The sequence below is a fragment of the Phoenix dactylifera genome, unplaced genomic scaffold (genome assembly GCF_009389715.1).
Source record: "Phoenix dactylifera cultivar Barhee BC4 unplaced genomic scaffold, palm_55x_up_171113_PBpolish2nd_filt_p 001239F, whole genome shotgun sequence".
NCBI classification, from domain to species: Eukaryota; Viridiplantae; Streptophyta; class Magnoliopsida; order Arecales; family Arecaceae; genus Phoenix; species Phoenix dactylifera.
This window is the reverse complement of record NW_024068574.1, coordinates 80,340-101,255: the sequence shown is the minus strand read 5'-3', so window position 1 is coordinate 101,255 and position 20,916 is coordinate 80,340. Positions and strand designations below refer to the sequence as shown.

General features: G+C 34.9%; 2 protein-coding genes across 2 annotated transcripts; one reads left to right on the top strand and one right to left on the bottom strand.

Moving 5' to 3' along the window:
- Window positions 1-1,225: 1,225 nt before the first annotated feature.
- Window positions 1,226-11,331, bottom strand: LOC120108253 (armadillo repeat-containing protein 6-like). The gene is made up of 8 exons (XM_039121837.1): window positions 11,105-11,331; window positions 9,690-10,022; window positions 8,430-8,710; window positions 4,922-5,050; window positions 2,942-3,064; window positions 2,733-2,840; window positions 2,435-2,613; window positions 1,226-1,624 (listed from the first exon to the last, which is right to left on the bottom strand). Exons 1-8 carry the CDS (start codon window positions 11,238-11,240, stop codon window positions 1,501-1,503), a joined length of 1,413 nt encoding a protein of 470 aa, XP_038977765.1. The 5' UTR covers window positions 11,241-11,331; the 3' UTR covers window positions 1,226-1,500.
- Window positions 11,332-18,596: 7,265 nt separating this feature from the next.
- LOC103695646 (blue copper protein-like) lies at window positions 18,597-19,930 on the top strand. The gene is made up of 2 exons (XM_008777020.4): window positions 18,597-18,835; window positions 19,452-19,930. Exons 1-2 carry the CDS (start codon window positions 18,655-18,657, stop codon window positions 19,709-19,711), a joined length of 441 nt encoding a protein of 146 aa, XP_008775242.1. The 5' UTR covers window positions 18,597-18,654; the 3' UTR covers window positions 19,712-19,930.
- Window positions 19,931-20,916: the final 986 nt, after the last annotated feature.

Below are 20,916 nucleotides of genomic sequence, written 5' to 3'. Positions count from 1 at the left end.
GCAGGGTTCTTAGTGAGTGTTGAGTGATGCATCTTCAAATATTTAGGCTTGGATAATTATAATATAGATAGATAAGTGTCCCTTGAAAAAAATAAAAAGCAAAATAATTATATCTTATTGTGGACCCCTCCTCACAAAAGGCCTATTAGTTACATGTTATTTGCTTGGGTATATATATTGAGAAAACACCTTCTCCTTTTTTTTTTTATTTTAATAAACCGATATGGATATGAATAATCAAAATGCAAAACACGACAGAGGCCTGAAGGATGGGGCTAGAAAAAACATGGACACCACTTGTTATCATGACCATTTCTCTCCTCTTTAAACATCTATAATAAATAATATTATTTTATTAAAAATTATTATATATTACTATTTAATATATAATATAATGTATTAATTGTATTATATCATATGATTGTATATAATGCCAATATAAAAGTATTATATTGCATATGATATAGTTTATTGACATAATATAATATTAGTATAATTTTAATTGTATAATTATTGGATGACATTACAATAGCTTATAGTCTAAAGTATCATAGCTATATATCATCAACATCATAATATAATATTATATACATATAACGTGCAGAACTATAAGAGAATAAGTAAATGCAATGGGAATGTCAATTTTTCCCCAAAGATGAATAACAAGAAAATAGTGACTTGTATTACTGCTGTTAATGATGTCCCAACTGTTGTCAGTAATGCAAGGAACCTGCAAGATACAGTTTCGTAGCTCTCTAATTGTTTTTCTCAAAGAAAAATCAGTGTGCAAAAAAATCATAAATATAGATAAAAGACAATGTATAAACTTATCACCAAGCAACACTGTCATTCAACATAACTAACAATGTCTATCTTCTGCCCTTAATTATGTTTGTTTTGTTTGAAGGAAACTGTTCTTATGTAATCAGAAGTGCAGATCGCTTGTAGAGAATCAGTCTGGTCCATGTGAAACCAGAAAACATTATCAACCTTTCAATGGAACCTAAACCACCAAGTTTTAATAAAAGATATAATGTAACTGCCAAATGCCATCAATAATTTTTAGGATAGTTTGCATACATTTTTTGATTTTTTTTTTTGAGCAATATAATGCTGGATCTCCTCCAAGGGCAAGCCCTCAGGGAAGAGGTGCCAACCGAGCTAATAGTTATTGGCTTTTGTGATATATAAATTGGATGGAAAATCTCTTCAAAACTAAATCAAGTAGTGAAACAATGATGTTTCAATTTCCCCCAAATCTGACTGTCCTTCAAATGGTGTTCTTACAGTTTACAAAAACCACTCTTTCTTAAGAAAGTACCAAGGAAATATTGTGCTTTCTTAATATGAAAAGGAATGATACCAGAATGCAGCCAATTGATCTAAAGAACTCAAGATGCATTGTTCATAACAATGAAGCCACCAGTTCCAGTATGGCATATTTGAGTAAAGGGCAAAAGAAGAAAAAACATTGTAATCTGACATGCTAACGGATGCAGGTTATGCATTGTAGTCATTCAGACCCAGATCCCTCAGTGCAGCAGTTGCAGCATCCTTGCAAATCTCGTGGCTTCCCTTGGCCTTCCTTATGAGCTTCTCAATGCCATTACCAAGGAGAAGGGTCCTATAGATGCCCAAAACAGTAAAATTATCTTAAAAGTGCAGAGAAGAGGCTTTTGCATGACCTAAGGCAAAAGCAACTACCATAAAATGGTGGAATTAAAATTATCAAATGAAACAAAACTAATCAACCTAATTTTCTCTTTAGTCATGAAGTGCTTATTATAGGTCCAACAAACATTACGCCCATCACTCCCATTCGGTGTGAAGGTTTCATAACCCACTAGGACTCTGTCACCTAATAAACGATCTTCTGTAGAGTCGAAGCCCGTTCTTTGATGTGTAAATTTCAGATTGTTGATGCCTCATTCCAAGGAAAGCTACAGAAAGCAATTCACCCGATAATAAAGAAATTGCTCACCTAATTTTCAAGGGCCACTTTTTTAAGGAATTTTTTGAAAAAATATAGGTCATTTCCTTTTCAAATCTGAGTAGCATTCATACAAGGATTGGTACGACGCTTACAAAGTTGCAATCATTCCTCTAATTAGCCAAAAGAAGCTTGGCATCCTTGGAGAATGTGATAGCTAAAGGATAATATTAAGTCTTTTCAATGAACCTCTCCAGCATTTGGTATCCCTTGTTTGGAGTGTCCACATTTTTTTACCCACACTACTGGATTTAGTATTGACCCCAACAAGAACTTCTAAACAGGTACTAGGAACATCTAATTGCTCAAGTTAGAATACTCCAATCCAAAAAATAACTAATTAGTTCAGATGAATAAGGTGTTCTGCTCATGATGGGATACAAATTTATTCAAAATTTGTTGGTCACATGTGGCATTAACGTTTCTCAAAAAATGAAAGCATACCTGTTTTCTGGATTCCTAACCACAAGATTGCGAATCATAAGACAAGATTGTCTTTGCATTTGATATGAAGCAGGAAACTTCTTCATTGCTTGGATAGCTAAATCTCCAGCTCCAGCTTCTATTGCACGAGCTGCATTCTCTGGGGATCTTAGTGAAAGCACAGTTACAATAGACATAACCTGCATATTAAGAATTCCATCGTTAGTATCAAGGACAGGGAGCATGATCAATAGAAATTACATGGTTAAGAACTACTTAAATTGATCAATTTTCAATAGACGTAATACTAAAAGAGTACCTCCTGTAGAACTGATGGATCTTCAGAAAATCTGGAAGATAGTTTCATTAATCTATCCAGACCACCCTTCTGAACAATAGCATTCTTGTTTGCATCACTTCCGGCCAGCTTCAATCAGAAAAAAATCATTATAAGTTAGTATCGTTGCATATTAGAAGATGCAATCCACATTAATAAGCGGAGTTAATTATGAAGCAAGGGCATCTGACCTTAGACATCAAAGAACAACATGCTCTAGCTATAATCTTGTCGTTATGTTCACTGCTGTCATCTATACACTTGAGAGTTGCATCAATGCCACCATTTTCAGATATAGATTTGCAAATTTCGTCCTGCAAGGGGGAAAAAGATCGCCATAGATTGATGATGGGTAACAAGTACTGATAAAGCTAACGTCAAACAGCTAGGACAAGGCTTCATTGTTAGGCTTATAGTTACATTTATAAGGGAAAAAAGAGATCATAACAAAGTAACCAAAAAGTTCCACAAGGCAGGAAGTCATGCACAATATATGGGGAATGTTACAAAAGACAGGCTAGTTGTGACGAGAATAAACAAATTTATATTAGTAGATTTTCATTATCATGGTAAGCACCAATCATTTGGAAGTTCCATTTGTAAGGCATAGATAGAAAAACAAAGGTTTAGATGGCCAACTAATGGAGGCTATTTTGTATCTATTTTATCACTACTAATTTCCAGGTTCTTTCTAGTTTTTTCGTAAATGATATTTTAAAGCTACAAAAGCTAGAAACACTCAGATGATTAATGCATCAGAAAAGCAAGAATAACTCCCACACAACAAAAAAAGAATAATGTTAGCTTTAATTAAAAGAATGAGGTCAGATTTAATTTTATAATGGGTATTTTGACTATAACTGCTCCTTTTAATAGGTTAATACAATACTATTGGCTCAATCCTTGCTCTTTTAAGGTCCAAAAACATGGTAAGTGCACCAAGCAAAATGGGAGTGCATATTATCAAGTTACAACAACGATAAGATCAAAGCCATCCATGTTTCATCTCACATGCATCAAGTGTCAAACACTAGTAAAAACGAATGAAAGAATGCGAACAGGCAGGAATTCTATATTTTAATGTATACAATTTCATATAGGCTAGCATACTGACTCTCTAGTCTCGAACGCTAAAAGTTAGCGGGTGAGTAGATAACCTAGCACTCAAATATGACCTGTATGGACTGTCCAAGACATGACATATCACTAAGCATAGTTTGTTTTTTTTATGTTGATCTGCTAATCCATTCTATTATTTCATGCATGTAAAACTGTGAAAATACAGTTTAATCTGCATAACAAGATAGCTGCCTTTGCTTCCTAGTTGACAGATTTAACTGCCTAGACAGCCTAATTAGGCGCACACCTCAACATTTTGCATCAAGTATGTCTATGGAGGATGATGTGAATTTACACACTATTATCATTGTTGCCAAGCTGGTACTTCCCATTCGCTTACTACATCTTGTATGATATGTTTCATCTACTTGGTTTTGATTTTTTTAAAACATTTCTCCTGATATTTATTTTTTATAATTAATTATTTTTGGGCTGCCTTGATACGTGGACACCTACTTGGCCCCTAGGTGCTGCCTGCCCTCCCTTCCGCCACTTAAATCTTTTAAAACATTGTCATATAATATATCATGCTATGTATATGTTATATGAATGCTATCAGTAGTTGGTCCATAAAAGATACTTCTAGGATATGTTATGGATGTCTTTTTAAATATATTTGTTCTTTAACATTTTTAAAAGGCTCGAGATATGTACTGGATATTCTTGAATGCTTAACTAATACCTTTAGGGATGAGGGCGAGGGCTTTTTTTAACATTCCAATGAAGAGTGATTGATTTTTGGAGTTTATGATGTCCATAGTATTGTACGGAGAAGGCATTATAATCTATTGATTTGATTTACGACTAAATGGAGTTTGTGGATGGAAATGCTACTATGGAAAGCATAGACTATGCTATTTTCATAACCCATTATGCTTTATAAGTACTTTTCTATCTATTTGTTTATCACTGTGTCCTAGTTGCATCATCTACCTTACAAGATTTGCCACATTGGCACATCCACAAAGATGTTCAAGTAACTATTAAAGTGACTGAGATATATGAATGCATGGATGTTTGAATTTATCTTTTCATGAGACTAGCAAACTTACATTAACAGCAAGAGCCTTTAAAGCAGAGCATGCTGAAGCCAAACTGGATGAACTGATTCCCTCACGAAGTGCATCAACAAGAGCATCTGCAATACCAATTTGAGCAAATCTTCGAGCATATCCATAGACCTGGCTTTCAAATTCCTTAGTTAATTCTAATTCTATGAAGATATTATGCTTCTCAATTTCTAAGGAAATAAATTAAAATGCAGAATCTTCACAACCTCGTTTCAATATTGTTTAGCAAATCATTAACAATTTTATAACTAAAGAGAAAGGCGGAAAAGATAAATAATTTAAAGAATTAGATTAGATATAATAATCAATGAAGCAAGAAAAGTACCAATCTTTTTTTTAAGGCCTCGAAATAATAATGTAAATTTAACATACAGAAAATATGCTGTACTTGTACCTTTTGACAACTTAGAACAAATGGTTGTTTAAGGGTACTTTTTATAGACCTTAATGCAAGAAATTGACATCCGCAAAGACTAAACATTCACAAGATTTCCCTCTTATTAATTCCACAAGTGCATGGAATTGAAAATTTCACTATTTGTCTGCTTAAAAAAGAAGATAACACCAGACACAACTGATGATTGAAATGCTTTCATCATTATGGTCATGCTTATCTTTGTACATCATATTTTGATCATGCTTGAATTTAACAATGAAGAATTTAATGTATACAGACACTCATCATATAACATTTATTTCCATTCCAATAAATATAAAAGAAAAATAATTGACACCACTCACAAAACCTTTTTAAAATGAATATGCTTGTTGTGTTTGTTTGTGTAGAAGAGTTAATCAACAATTATTTTTTGACAAACACCATGACATACATGGAACAATTTTAAATGAATCTTCTACTAAATAATATTTAATAATTACTTTTCCATATAAACAAATACATTTTTGTTAATATCAGTGTTTCGAAAGAATTTTTGGATCCCTCATCTTCAATAATTTATATCGTGAGTTCGTGACTATAGTCTTAACTTGGTGATCTTTATGGTAGGGTGCATGACTGGATTAATATGGTATTGTGCCATGCTAGCCCATGACCGGGGGTGGGCACATCACACGGTAATTTGACCCTTTGTACAAAGTAATACTTAAACACTTGGTAACTATGAAGCAAACACAGATAGTAAAGATAGAATGCTTTTATGAACAATTTGATCCCAAATGCTTCCCATGTAAATTAATGATAGCCCTTTTAAAATGAAAATCATACTATTGATCATAATCTGCAACATCTAAACTGCATAGGATCCAAAAATCACATATCTTGGAGGCCTGTTACCTATACAACAAGTGGATAGATATGTGTGCTTGTGCATGTGATACAAATTATAAACATTTAATTTATTTGGATTAATCCTTTAGTATTCCTCTTTAACCAGGACCAGTAAAGTAAATATCAAATATTTAGGTTTTGCAGCTAAGGAAGCATTTGACCTCTATTATGAGGAAGTCAAGCAAATTCACGTATCCAACAAGTGATTATATAGGTGAGCACCTAAAGAAAATTCTTATTAAATTGAGCTCTCTCTGACATTTGCTATCATGTGAGGACCACATGTGTCTCTGGATGTTCACTGATGTACTTAGATGGAGAATTGAACACATTCATATTGAATTATCTGTTGAATGTTTTAGAACACTTGTTTTTCTGACTGCTCATAAGTTTCCCAAAGAATGATAAGAATGAAACTGATCATAAGTTTCCCAAAGATTGATCAGGATGAAACATTCTCAAGTTCCAAATCTAGTTGTCCGTAATACTCAGTTAATTGCATAAACATCATCTACGCTGTATTTTTTCATAAGGAACATGGTGGCACTAACAATTAGCAGATAAGGATTTGTTTCACAGTTTGGCATTTTCTTTATTTGCTGATATTCACCTCCACTTTTTTCCTATTGAGGCTATGAGATTTGGAAAGGGAGTGGTAGTCAACTTTAAAGACATAATTTTTTTGGTTCTCTTTTTAATAGGACAACATAATATTCATATCTCTCTTAGCAGTCATTTTCTCAAAGCTTGAAGTTCTTTACTGTTACTGATTAAAGTATCAGAACATATGCAGAAAAAATGCATTACAATGCATTGAGTTAATCTGGCAAATATTACTTTCTTTTCTTTAAAACTTAATTGTTCCAGTATTCTATCCCTAGGTAATTTCTATATACGTTTATTATTATCTTTCCCTACCGGATCAAGCTTTGATTTAAACCTGTTTTCTATAAAGTGGTTTCAAAATAGTTCAGAAAAATGATTATCTCTGCTCCAAAAAATAGAGAAAAATGAGTACCTGAATACCACAAAAAATGTAACAAGGATAAAGTCTGAAGTCAAAAAATTGTGTCAGCTGGACACTTACATCTAGCTTCAAAAATCCATGTTGGATATGCATCTAACTTGGGTACATATCAGACACTTGGATACCTATGATGTTCCATTATAGCCACTCTTAGAGATCGGAAAAGCATGAACTCTTTCAACAATGAATTTTATCCTCTATTTTGATGTTAGGAGTGAGTTCATCTTCTTTTTAAGATGATTTAAAGATGTAATTATTGAAACAAGTTTACAAAATATTATTCTTCTTATATCCTTAAGTTAATTAGGATGTTTGAATGAGAAACATGTATGTTGAAAGATCTTAACAAACATGATAATTTTAATATTTCAATGTTTAAACAATGTTCAAAAGTATAAATATATAATTTAGTTGAAATTATGTTTTATCCTGTGTATCCCCATACCTGCCTTTCTCCTTCTTGTTGAGTCAGACACTTGGAAATAAGCCTGAATCCAATACTCATGTCAATATCCATGTAGCACTGGTCTAAAATAGGGGTGCAAATGAGCCGAGTAGCTTGTGAGCTGCTCGAGTTCGACTCGGGTTTAAACTCGACTTAACTCGACTATTACCGAGCTCGAGTCAAACTCGAGTAGCTCGGATAGTTTTTCGAATCGAGCTCGAGTACAAAATACTTGGCTTAAAGACTCACAAGCCTAGTCAAGAATACATATTTTTTAAAATATTATATTTTATTTATAATATATTGCTAATTTAATATTTAAAATATTATATTATATTATATTTTGTTTTAATCATATTTTTTTAAGTATGATCAAGGCTCGAACTCGAGCTCGAGTATTGCTCAGTTGATATTCGGGTCAAGTCAAATCAATCGAGTATCGCTTTTTTTTATTGAGCCAAGTCCGAGCTTGGATATTAATGCTCGATCGATCTTGAGTTAAGTTTCGACCCTAAGTATTTTGAATCAAGTTGAGCTCGAGCCTCTAACTACTAGCTTTGGCTCGGCTCGGTTGCACCCCTAATCCGAAACAATCTTATACATCTTGCAGTATAAAATATCATCTTCACACATTATGAGGCTTAACAAGTTATCAGAAAGAAAAGGAATGACAAAGACAAGAGGTGAACATTAATGTATGCTATAGTATCGATGTTAATCAAACACTTACTTGAGAAGCCAAAACACGGTTGTCATCTGGTGTTAAAAGGGAACATATGGCATGATATAAGCTTTGCATACTGCCTTTAGCCTGCTCCCTCATTGTTTGTATAAATAGCTCATCAACTTTTAAGTCGATGAATGCTTCCTTGAGAATTTCGTTACCTGTTGATGCCGCTGCAATGACAGCAAAACCACTATCCAAAACGTTTGAACTTTTACTTCCATTTAGGATATCCATCAGAATTGCAGGCCCACCACTATGCCAAAATGTCTCCGTGCTTTGAAAGTCTGTGAATAACAGCCAAATGTAAAAATGCATTGCTCACCAAATTTTGACCAGCATCTAATGCCCATGCATGCTCAGAGAGTTACAAGTTAAACATCTGAATATTAGTCCCAACCAGAAATTCTCGAGTCAGTAAGATCAGATTGGTAAGTCATATCAAGTGAAATATGGTCAAGTCTATATTTAAGGAAATAAATGTGTATCCCTTGTTAAGCTCTCCCAGATTAATAGAACTTTTGAATCCTCGGACAACAATAAATGTAAACCAATAAACTTTAAATGTCAGAGACAAAATGAATCAAATCGTGCATTCCCATACTTCTATATTTGGCAAGAAAGCAGCAGACCAAGTTAACATAAAAAGAATCAGTCATGAATCATAACTCTTACCCCAAAATTAAATTAAACTAAATACACTGCTGGCCTTACTCCAATCAATTTGGAAATGAAATCACACTAATTCCTAACTATCATAGTAATATACAATTGACGCTTCAGGATGAACCGTGCATTCCTTCCTGACAAGTAATGACCATGATTATATCTAAATCCAAATTGTAACTGTGGAATTAATTGCTCAGTGGCAAACTTTTATATGGTAATAAGATAGCCACAACTACATTATTTTGTTCCTTTATACTAAGAAATATACAGTAACATGATTTTCATCACCAATTTTTTCTGGGAAACATTTAATAACACTATATTCAACGATAGATCTGTTCTTATGAGCTAGATCAAAGAGTGAGAGTTATTTGGGGCGTCATTGATAATTACAGATCATCTACACTGTCATTTTCAACACCGAGCAAAAAAATATATAAATAAATAAAAGACTCTGATCGATATAGCAAAAGAGTAGCTGCTGAAGAAGAAGCATTCGTAATAACATCAGAATGTCAAAGGGGAAAAAAACAAAAGATGAAACAGTGAATCTTTTCATCTAAGCGTCAGACTGAAAGTTAGATACCACACTCATACCGTGGAGAAGGGAACTCATTGCTTTCAAAGCTGAAAGAAGAGGCATCTCAAATTTGACACGAAGCAAAGAACATATAGAAGTTAGGAGCTCCACTCCTCCATTCCTGGTTGCAATGGAAGCATTATCTGATCCCTCAACAGAGCACAAGTCGTATAGTTTGTCAAGAAGCACAACCAGCTTGTCAAAATCCAGAGTCTTATCAGCAGTAACAACCCTCTGATCATCTGACTTGGACACCACCAAATGGTCAGCAATGTTCTTCAGCTCATCTAGTGACTGTATGACAGGATTGTCCTTTACATTTTTTACTCCAGGAAGGCACTTAATGATCCCTGAAAAACAACACAAATTAACTAAAGACAAATTCGACTTTTGTCATTGCAATTAAAGGTAGACAATAATCTCATCTCTGTTTGAAAGTTATCAAAAAAAAGAAAGAGATAAATACTTTTATATAGAATTATTTTAAAATCTGATCCGGCTAAATCTGTGTCAGGTTGTGAGACTTATATCCTAGCAGTTGGATACTCTACAATGTGTGAAGTGTGGCAATGCACAAAGTCAGAACAGTCCACCACAAGGGACCTTCTTGTTCGAATTTGTATCAACCTCAATATATCAAATGCATGCAAGACTCAACTTTAATATCAAAATTAGCATTTCAAATGCCGAATTCGATGAAAACAGTTCACTTGGCCTTTTCGTTCGATTTCATATCAAGCTCGACATCACAAATTATTTCCTATTTTTGTCTAATAATTTAGATCTCGGATCTATAAGGAAAGGAATATAGAAAATGCATGCATATTTCTTTTCTTTTTTTAAAATCAAATTAGCCAATCAAAGGCCGAATCCCACAAAAACAGTTCAATGGTTTCTTGGCGCTATTTGTCATCAAATTTGGCTTCTGATGTACAAAGGCATCAGAATCCGTGCCAAATGACCCTCAAACACGATGGAGTAAGAAAGCGGGCCAAATGATAGGCTTCAACACGTGTCTCCACACATGACCTCCAATGCAGAACTTTTCTTATACAAAATCAAAAGGAATCCTTTCTACAACAACTGAAAAAAAAGCCGAAAAAAGAAACCCAAAAAACTACATCACAACCAAAAATGCACATAAAAGGATGATCTATATCGCCATGAGCAATACTTGATGAACTCGCAAATTGGTGATATAAGAATTCCACGAGTGGTATGGGATTCAAATCAATCCACATTTCGATCAATCGGATCAAAGAAATAATTAGAATTTTACAGCGGTGATCTACTTGAAGAGGCCCAAAAGAACAAAAAACAACTATTCTCATCCAGAAAAGTACCATCTATCGTGAGTAGAGAAGAGAGACAGAGAGAGAGAGAGAGAGAGAGAGAGAGAGAGAGAGAGAGAGAGAGAGACTGGGGGACGGACCGGAGAGGTCGACGCCCTGGAGGGTTAGGGTTTGGATGGCGTCCTGGAGGGCCTCATCGGGGTCCATGCCGAGGTCGTCCATATTCTCGGTCACGAGGGCATCGAAGGCCTGCTGGGAGATGGTCCGCCCGCCCATCGTCTCCGCTCACGCTCGGCACTGCCTGCTGCTGCCGCCGGACTGACAAGACCGTGTACCCCTTATTTACAAGACTGTCTGCCTTCAATTTTTGAATTCTGGCTAGGTGTTGGCAAGGGAGACGTGCTGGGTGACACCAAATGCAGCCAGGTAGGTGAGTAGGTCCCATCTTTAAAATATCTTTAAATTCCGAGATTTTTTTTTTTTTTTTTTGGAACCAGCATCTTACTACATGCCGTGAGTACATCCAGAATAATCAAAGGACAAAACATGCACTAGTGCCACTAGCACATGCTCCAAAACCTCCATAGATGGCTCCAGAGTGATGTGCTGCAAAGGAGACGACTCAGTCCGCCATACTGTTTGCCTCCCAAAAGACATGCGAGACTCGGAAGGAGTCAAACTGCCCTACAAAATAACAGATATCATGAACTAGAGATGCAAGTCTGTTCTGGCACGCCCGCTCCGAATCCAGTCGACTACTGTAGTCGAGTTACCCTCAAGAAGTTTCCGAGATGCTTTAACCATCATCCTGAAAAGTGACAGATTTAAAGCACCCTAAAAAGAGAAGAAGTTTTGAAGATCTGATCACATATGTTCTTGCACGTTTGGCTCCCTTCCATTCCTTTTCTATGGTTCATAGTACTCATGTTTCCTTCCTTTGATTAAAGGTTCTTGGGCAAGGTGGGGGGTTGGATTTGTTAAGCCTATTAATCTCCAAGGAGGAAAAAAGTTCCATATGATTCAGGCCGGAGAGTGTTGGGTTGATATAAATGGTACTCAAATGGGCTTACAAGCCTATGAATGCAGTAGGAAATTCAGCCCAGACCTTATTAGATTATTCAAATGGGCTCTTAGGAGAACTGTTTTCATACCTTAATTTTTTAACTTAGCCAAATAGCAACAAAATAATAAAAAATTAATAATTGTTCAATGTGCATCAACGGTCATTCAAAATTACTTATTTACCAAGTGAACCGATAACCTAGAGTGGCATTACTTATAGTTTTAAGAAAAGATAGGATTAAATTAGGAGAGGAGAAAAGAGTTGTCGTCTTCTCACACTGTACTCCCACCTTCCGCACAATCCCTTTCCTACAATGCTTTTTTTTAATCCACCATTGCCGAACCTCCCCACTTTGACCATTCCCAATTTGTCATCCGAAGAAGCCCCCCAACGACTCTAGTACTTACACATCCTCTGATTTGCTCCAATCTTCGGCTCTTCGCCATATCCCGAGTTAGCTCTTATAACGGATAGAATTTTGTAGTATTAACAAAATAACCGAAAGGTGTGGATGGAAATAAGTGAGAGAAGGCAGGCAAAAAATTTTAGGTGTTGAACCAAAATTCTTAGGTTGAAGATTTATCTCTTTCCTATCTCTTTATTTCTTCTTTTCTTCTCCATGATTATTGTCCCATTTAACTACCACAAAAATGCTTTAATAATCACTAACTTTAAGAATCCCGAACAATAACTATAATAACTCACTCAACAGGTTTACTAAGATGCCATTGCTTGTTTTGAATTGAGATATGATAAAGTAAAAAAAAATTCTGGAATATGATTTTCGAATTATAGTAGCACTACTCATTTGCTTGGTTTTTTTTTTTTTTTTTCTTTCGAGTTGTGCTGGAAGGCTTCCCTTGTAATAACATCTTCTCAATGTTGAGAGGCCATATGACTTCAAGGGATTGTTACAATATGCTGGATCTAGAGGTGATAATCCTTGAATTGATACATTGTTCTGATATAAATTTAAACTTAGTTAGCCAATTGATACTTTATTTATTTATTTATTGATTTTGTAGTTTCTAATGTCAATAATTTCTAAACATATTAGATGGGAGAGAAAATTGAAAAGCATAATTATACCATTGAGGAGAAAGGTTGCATTATTGGCTACAAAAGCCAAATTATAGTATTGAGGAAAAAGATTGCATCATTAGCGACATGCTTGATTTGTTGGTTGCCTTGGTAGTATTTAATGGCTGATTAGGATGATATTCCTTAAAGGATGTGTCATATTTTTTATCTTAAAAAAAAAAAACTTTCTATGTTGGGCATAATAAGCTAAAGTTTTAATAAACATATTTTGGACATAAAGTCAAAGTCTCAAAGTAGAAGAAATTATAGGATATGTGACCCCACAATTCTAGACCACAAGTTTTTAATAAAAGTACAAAACAAATGTGATTTCCCACCAAAAGGTCTTGGTCTTAGATATTGCAGCATTTTGGAACTGTTCTACTCCAAAATATTTTACCATACATGAAGTATTCATGAGGTATGCAATTAAGCATTCTAACTATGGCCCTATATTTGATGAGTGGGAAAAGGCTAATGTGATATATAAAATCGTGGAAGCTTTTCTTGTTCTAAAGAAAGTATTTTCAGTTGGCAAGTGTTCCACTGTTAATTCATATTTTAAAAAAAATAAAAATCTGAAATTTTTTACTAAATGAAAGTATTTCTACGGACAAATCTTTAATGAAGTTATTCCTTAAGATGCATATAGAAAAGCTACATAAGTATGGAGAGCTTTTGTAAATTATTTCCTAAAAAATATTATATTTATATATGAATCTCTATTTTTTTTATATAGTTTTCCACTTGTACAAAACATCCTTTTGCTAATTTTTGTTGACCAAAACTATGTTAAGATTAACCAATGTTACAAAAGGATAAAAATTTCCCTAGCTTGACATCTGATGAGGCTCCGGACCACCCTCTTCTCATTCAAGATTTGACTACGAGGGGACTCATGGTGGAGTGACATAGTTAAACATGCAAGTATGAAGGCTAGAGACAAAAAGATCTGGAAGGTATGCAATTAGTACCCTTAGACGAATATAAGTGAAATATTCAGTTATCATCCATATAACCTAAAGGAGGAATATGCAATGAGTTACAAGAGTTTAAGGTTTAAAATACAAATATAGAAAGGATAGTGATTAAAAGGCAAAAATATAAAAGTTTTAAGGGATTATCATAAAACATTAACAACTATATCTATTTTAGATATAAGGTCAAGATTGATATTTATAGAAATCAATTGTATTCGATCGTTTAGTGAAGAGGAATTGTAGATGTTCCCAAGCATCCTTATACCTCTCCCTGTTATAACTATTTTCTTTTTAGATAAAGGGCTTACTTGGATTTAGCACAAGTATAAACCTAATATGCAACCAACCTGAGCCCAACTTATAACCAACCAAAATCCAACTCATAGTAACAAAACATAAAACTTGGCAGCCAACTCTTGATACCTATGCCCAACCTAAAGTTCAACTAGATCTATTAGAATCCATTTAGGCCTCAGAAAATTCAACTATACCAAACTTTGGTTATCCTTAAATCAACTTCATTTTTCTCCTTTATATATCCAAATTATTTCCTATAAACTCGAGCACATGTAAGCTCTCTAGGTCCCATAGATCAGAGTTTATTTAGCAGTCATATAGCCCATTAGCCCATGACAATCCCAATTTCTATACACAAATTCTGATGTACTAGCTTCACATCTCTACACAACCTCTTTTTTTTCTATTTAGCTATAACCAACATCACCTAATTAATGCTACCTACGCATCATGACATTTTATATCACTCTTTCCACTGAAAATATATGCTTTGAGTGAGATACTGTTACAAAAGGTTAAGTCATTAGAAGAGTCTATTAAAGGTAGTTAACAAATTATTGTACTTCAAGATATTAAAAATTAAAATTCTTCTCCAGGATTACAGAATTTCCTAATATGCTCCTCTTTTTATACAATAATGTAGTTCCCTTGTAAATATCATTTCCAATCTCTTCGTACAGATTTAAACAACACAGTTCTCTAGGATATATTTGTGATTTCTTTTACTATTAGTGAAATTCTTTCAAGCTTTGTATTATTCTAAAAAACAAAGCAAATATTTATACTCATTGAAATTCTTTTTGCCATCCAGGAGAACATATTTGGTGCTGCACTCAAAAATCTTTTAATTTGCTTTCTACTCTTTTATATTCATTAAGAAGAATATTGAGAATAAGCAATGACATTTAGGAGTGGAATTTTTTAATTCATCAAGGAAGGGGGTAATTCAGTAGAAGCAAGTAGATGTATAGCGCATTGGAGAAAGGGGTAAAAAATTATTAAATTCATTCTTAATGATCTTCATCTAAATGATTTCTATTTTTCTTTATGTTTCTATAAGATAGATTCATGCAAGAGAGAAGAAAAAATAATAAAAAGAATTTATTATGGGGAAGTTTTTTTTGAATATATAAGATGGCAGGAGTTAAATCACTAAGAATTTAGATGACTCATCAATCAAGTTTTCATAGATTTCTTCCAGTTTGATCCAACTATATGTAATCATCATGTGATAGTTTCCCTATTGATCTAGGACCTATAGGTTTTTAGTTTAATTTAAAATATCTTTTGGATTCAACTTCTGTTTAGTCATTTTTACCTTTTATTTGATCTTAATTTTTTTAAAATAAAGTTTAGCAGGATTCTTAATTAACAATTTTTCAAAATAATATCATATTTTTTTAATTTCTTCATCTTTCATTAATACTCTTCATTTTTTAAGACATCTAACTTGATTAATATTTTTATTTCTTTCTTTTTTAAGGTTTAGTTTAGCCTTACTTACTAATCTTTTTTATCTTTCTTAGCTAACTAATATTGTATAAAATCCTTGATAGTTTTTTCCTGTTGTTTAAAGGAAATTTACTTTATTTTAATTGTCTTTTATACCTTATTATTCCACCACCATGTTTCCTTATGTGCATATTTTTTTCTTTTCTCTCTCCTAGAATATCATTATCCTCTTAATATACTTGGCCATTTGGTCCCATATTTTATTTATTTCAATCTTTAAATTCTAATTTTCCTCCTTTAATTATCTATTCCTAAACAATATAGCAGTTTTTTTCTAAATTCTATCATCTTGTCTTCGGATATTTATTAATTTATTTTTCTTTTTCCTTGCATGTAATATACACACTAAAAACTAGTAACCTATATTTGTGTGGTTGAACTCAATTTTGATATCACCTTACAAACTTTACTTGCTAATCTTTCTCTTTTTTATGAAAAGAATCTATTTGGGATAGATTTGATCCACTTTTTAAGTGTTCATCTCTTTATAAAAAGACATATCTGCAACTGCTAAATTATAAACTTCTGTAAATTCAAGGCTTGTACCTTTTATTAAATTTCTATCTTCAAAACCAAACCTACCATGCACTATCTTATATCCTATGTTATTCTTTCTTGCATATCCATTTAGATCATCATCCATAATCTTCCTTTTTCGTTTAGAAATATCTTGCATTAGTCAGTCTATTTCTTCACAAAATTATTTCTTAGTCCTACTTTCTAAGCTTAGAATAAGCACTAATTATGTTAATAATCTCCTTGTCTAAAAATAATTTAATAGGTGTCCATTACTTATTTATATGTATAATTTTTCCATCATTTCTTTATCGACTATCATTCCTACACTATTATAATAGTTAATACCCATCCCTAATCTCTTTAGATTTACTACCTCTTCATTTAGTTTCTTATAAGCAAGCAATATTGTATTTCCTAGTTACATTCGTATCCAATAGTTTTGTATTTTTCTATTTCGAGTACCAATGTTTCAAGTAGCAAATCTATTTTTGTTCTTTTGTACAATTACCATCTTTGTATGATGTAATTTCTCTTATCTTTTTACCATCCCAACTGACAGTCACTATAATAAACTGGAACAAGAGCTCCCTAATCCCAACTATTGTCAGTATAATCAGATTATGTTCTAGTATGTTACTTACAGATAGTGGTCTAACCAACCTTTGCTCATTTGTCACTACAAATGAGCTATTAATACATGCTATTATATTATTAATCGCTTGGATAATGTTCATATGGAGTCGGATAATTACAATGTATGGACATATATAAACATCATACTATGTTTGTTTCCATGTTTTCTTAATCTTCTGTTATTATCCACAATTTTGTGGATTTGTTGACTTATGCCCTTGCTGCCAAGTATTTTTCTCTAATTTTAGCAGTAATTTGTAGTTGTTATGCTTTATATCATACATCTTGTCTTGATTCTCCTATTCCGTGATGTTTATATGAACCGGCAAACAAGCCACGATCTCTGTTGCAAGTGCTGCAAAGCTATTGCCAAGTATATTTTGCTCAAATCATGGAATGGGTCTTTCAATAGAGACCAAAGTTGATGAAATGGATGTCCATAGATACTATTTCCAGTTCGATTCCATGAATAGTTCTTTTCATTTATACTTTCAAAGGCCTGCCCGGTTTCTGTTGATAGTGATCAAATCCTTAACTCGATCAGTTTATATTTTCTTCTGTCACCATATCAAATATTGCTAAAATATATCAATTGAGGAAGCTCCAATGCATATCATCAAACACCTTATGGTGACATCTGACCTGTTATTTTTATTTTGGATTAACATTTTTTGTATTGATGAACATGCCTGTGATTTGTATACAACATTCCTCATCTTCTTCATTAGCAAGATCAAAGCCTTGTAAGTAGTAAAATACAGGATCATTCTTATAAACCATATTATTGGCGGCTGCAGGCGCCCATATGATGGGTTTAAGTTGGTTGCAAACCAACCTTGGACTGGACCATATGTAAATGAATTGGGCCATGGGATGGCCCATATGTAATCAGTCCATGGCCAGGCTTGTGGGCTGTCATTAACTCAGATAGGCCGGGTTGGCGGGCCAACACAAGCCCAGTCTGTTAGCAGACCCAGATAACCTCTCGGCTTATGCAGCTGATGTGGCAGTCGGAGATTGGTGCGGTACATGGAAATCTTGGTGATATCAGCAAGCAGGCCTTGCGTACTGCTCAGACGATCACCGATTTCTTTATCAGACTAGCGAACCGGGCGATGATCTAACGGATGATCTTTTAACATTTTCCATTAATGAATTATGAAATCATGCTTACATCCTTATATCCCATGCAAGTCTCTGGAGAGGGATGCTGGTTGTGGTTGTGCATTAGGGGAGTCAAAGGAGGAGGTTTAATTCAAAGTAAAGATTAGGCAAATCTATGTCAACCTTTAGAAAAAGAACACATGTCAAAAGATTGGGGAAGTCCACCACCCAACAACCCACACTAGCCGCTGATCCTGGTCCTTTGTGAAGCAACCAGCTACTCTCGTGTGTCCAAATTAAAGTTGTGGAACTTTAACTGAAAACAAGCCACCCACCATGTTGCCAACAAAATTTTAGAGTTCAGGCAACAACTATAGGTCATTTTGCACTCAAGTAGCTCCACTAACCTGCTCTCTATATAAGGACATCTTTTCTCCTCTCCCTTGCTCAATCTCATTCATTGTTTGTCTTGACTTGAGATCTGTAGCTGTCTCCAAGTGAGATGTCTCTGAGATTTGGATGGAGTTTCACCATAGGAGCATTCCTCCTTGTGCTGGCATCCATCTCAAAGAGCTCCCATGCAGCAAGGATAGTTGTTGGAGACTCCCAGCACTGGCGATTTGGCTTCAACTACAGTGATTGGGCTCTAAAAAATGCGCCCTTCTACCAACATGATACTCTGGGTGAGATATTGCCTCTCTCTCTCTCTCTCTCTCTCTCTCTCTCTCTCCTCTCTCTACACTTGGATTGGGCTTAGAAGCCCTGATTTGGAGTGAAGTCTGGTCATAATTGTCTTACAAGCTTAAGCAGCGTGGTCTAATAATATTGAATCTAGAGGGTGCTAACTAACCAAGTTGGTAAAAATCTCTCATTGATACAGCTTTATATTCGATACCGCCCTCACTCTAATTTTCAGCCTGGATTTAGCCCTAAATTTTATGTGTGCCTCACACAAACCTAACCTATGGGCGTCCTACTTAAGCCTAATCTATTGTTCCATGCTAATGCTTTCCAACCTAACCTACCTGGATTACAACATTTAATGTAAAGTTTAGGTCAAAATCCTATTAGGACGCATTGCGACCTAACCAGACGAAAACCAATATGTGTTTGAATTGAAGATAATATATAGATTCGATTTTGTCGGTCAATTTTGGTCTCACCTGGTCCTCAAACTAACCTGACCTGTTGGAGTCGCATTTGCAAATGTCATTAGATGGACTCAAAGGAAAACATTATTTATGCAAAGAAAGTTAGACCTAACTGGTCACTAACGGATATTGATGTGGCTTATGGCAGTGTTCATGTATGATCCTCCCAGCAACACCACATTCCCGCACAGTGTGTACTTGCTGAAGAATCTTCGAAGCTATCTGGCGTGCGATTTCAAGAAGGCCAAGCTGGTTGGGAATGTCATGCAAGGAGGGGGGAATGGCTTACAGTTTGCGCTGAAGAAGAGGAAGCCTCACTACTTTGCTTGTGGGGAGAGAAACGGTGTTCACTGTAAGTTTGGACTCATGAAGTTCCCCGTGCTTCCTAAACGACGTTGCCATGCTTGAAGATTTCCAGGAAAGACGCAGTGCTCTTTAGAGTTGCTATCAATCCTCTCTTTTCTTTACGATAGATGGGGAGGATTTACTAAGGTTTTTAGCATTACCAACCTAGATCTTTTCGAAAAGTGTTTCTTGTTATAAGAAAACAATATATAATTTTATGACTGGAGATGAGTTTGTTTTGTTTTTTGTGGGAAAAATGGAGATGACTTTTGTTAAAGGGAATTGAAGCAATATGCGTGGTGATAAATAAAAAGATATGATTGAAAGGGAGCAAATTTACAAAAGATAAAAATGAGGAGTGGGAAGGTTTTATTGCAGCAGCTGCACAATTGGAGGGATAGACAGTGCTATACAATCTCCATTAACTTCTAAATTCTATTTCACAATCAAAAAAGGTAAAAGCCAAAAAATATACTTGAATTTGTGAACTCTCACATGCCATACCATCTATATTACTTTAGCCCAATTTTCTTAGTTAGGGCCAGACTGGACATTGAATTGTGGTCTGGTTGTTCAAACCAACTTGGTTCATCATACAGTCACATTTTTGTTACATTTATTCTCATAGTTTCTCATGAAAAAAATATTGGATAACTCAACCTCGGACTAGACCGACCTCAACAATCTTGGTACAAACCAAGGTAGGCAACTTCCGCCCTAGCTGAGGAGCCAACCGACCGAAGTGAGCAACTTCACTGCTGACCGAGAGCCTATTGACACATGCCAACAAAAAATGACACTCCTGACAATTGGCCATCGTGATAGCAATTGGCCATTGCAACAACTCTACATTCGGCACGCATTCAGTACTGTATGCCGCCTATACCGAGGCCGTACTACTAGCCAACACCTGACTACTAGTACACGCCGACTCAGGTAACGATAAATCCGACTTCTCTATATAAAGGGGCAGTCTGGGGGATCTCAGGTGCGCACTATGCGATATCAGAACCACACTCTGCTTTCATGTTGTTGCCTTTCTCTTTTGACTTAGGCATCGGAGAGTCCCCCGTTGGAAACTCTCTAGCAAGCAAATTTTTTTCAAGCCATCCCTGGAGGAGATCAGCCCGTGACACCTCAACCAGCCTGCTTAGCTCATCTTCAGTCGACAACAACAAATTGGCACTAGGGGAAGGGTCCTACCCTAGCTACATTGGTATCAAACAAAGGGAGGAACCGTCAGCATGAGGTCACGAGGGGCATACGCT

Coding starts and splice junctions, on each gene's coding strand:
- LOC120108253 (XM_039121837.1), bottom strand. CDS start 11,240: ATGGGCGGGCGGACCATCTCCCAGCAGGCCTTCGATGCCCTCGTGACC. Junction 5,051..8,429: donor ACCGTGTTTTGGCTTCTCAA/GTAAGTGTTTGA, acceptor TTTGAAAGCCAG/GTCTATGGATATGCTCGAAG. Junction 3,065..4,921: donor TAAAGGCTCTTGCTGTTAAT/GTAAGTTTGCTA, acceptor TCCCCCTTGCAG/GACGAAATTTGCAAATCTAT.
- LOC103695646 (XM_008777020.4), top strand. CDS start 18,655: ATGTCTCTGAGATTTGGATGGAGTTTCACCATAGGAGCATTCCTCCTT. Junction 18,836..19,451: donor CTACCAACATGATACTCTGG/GTGAGATATTGC, acceptor GGCTTATGGCAG/TGTTCATGTATGATCCTCCC.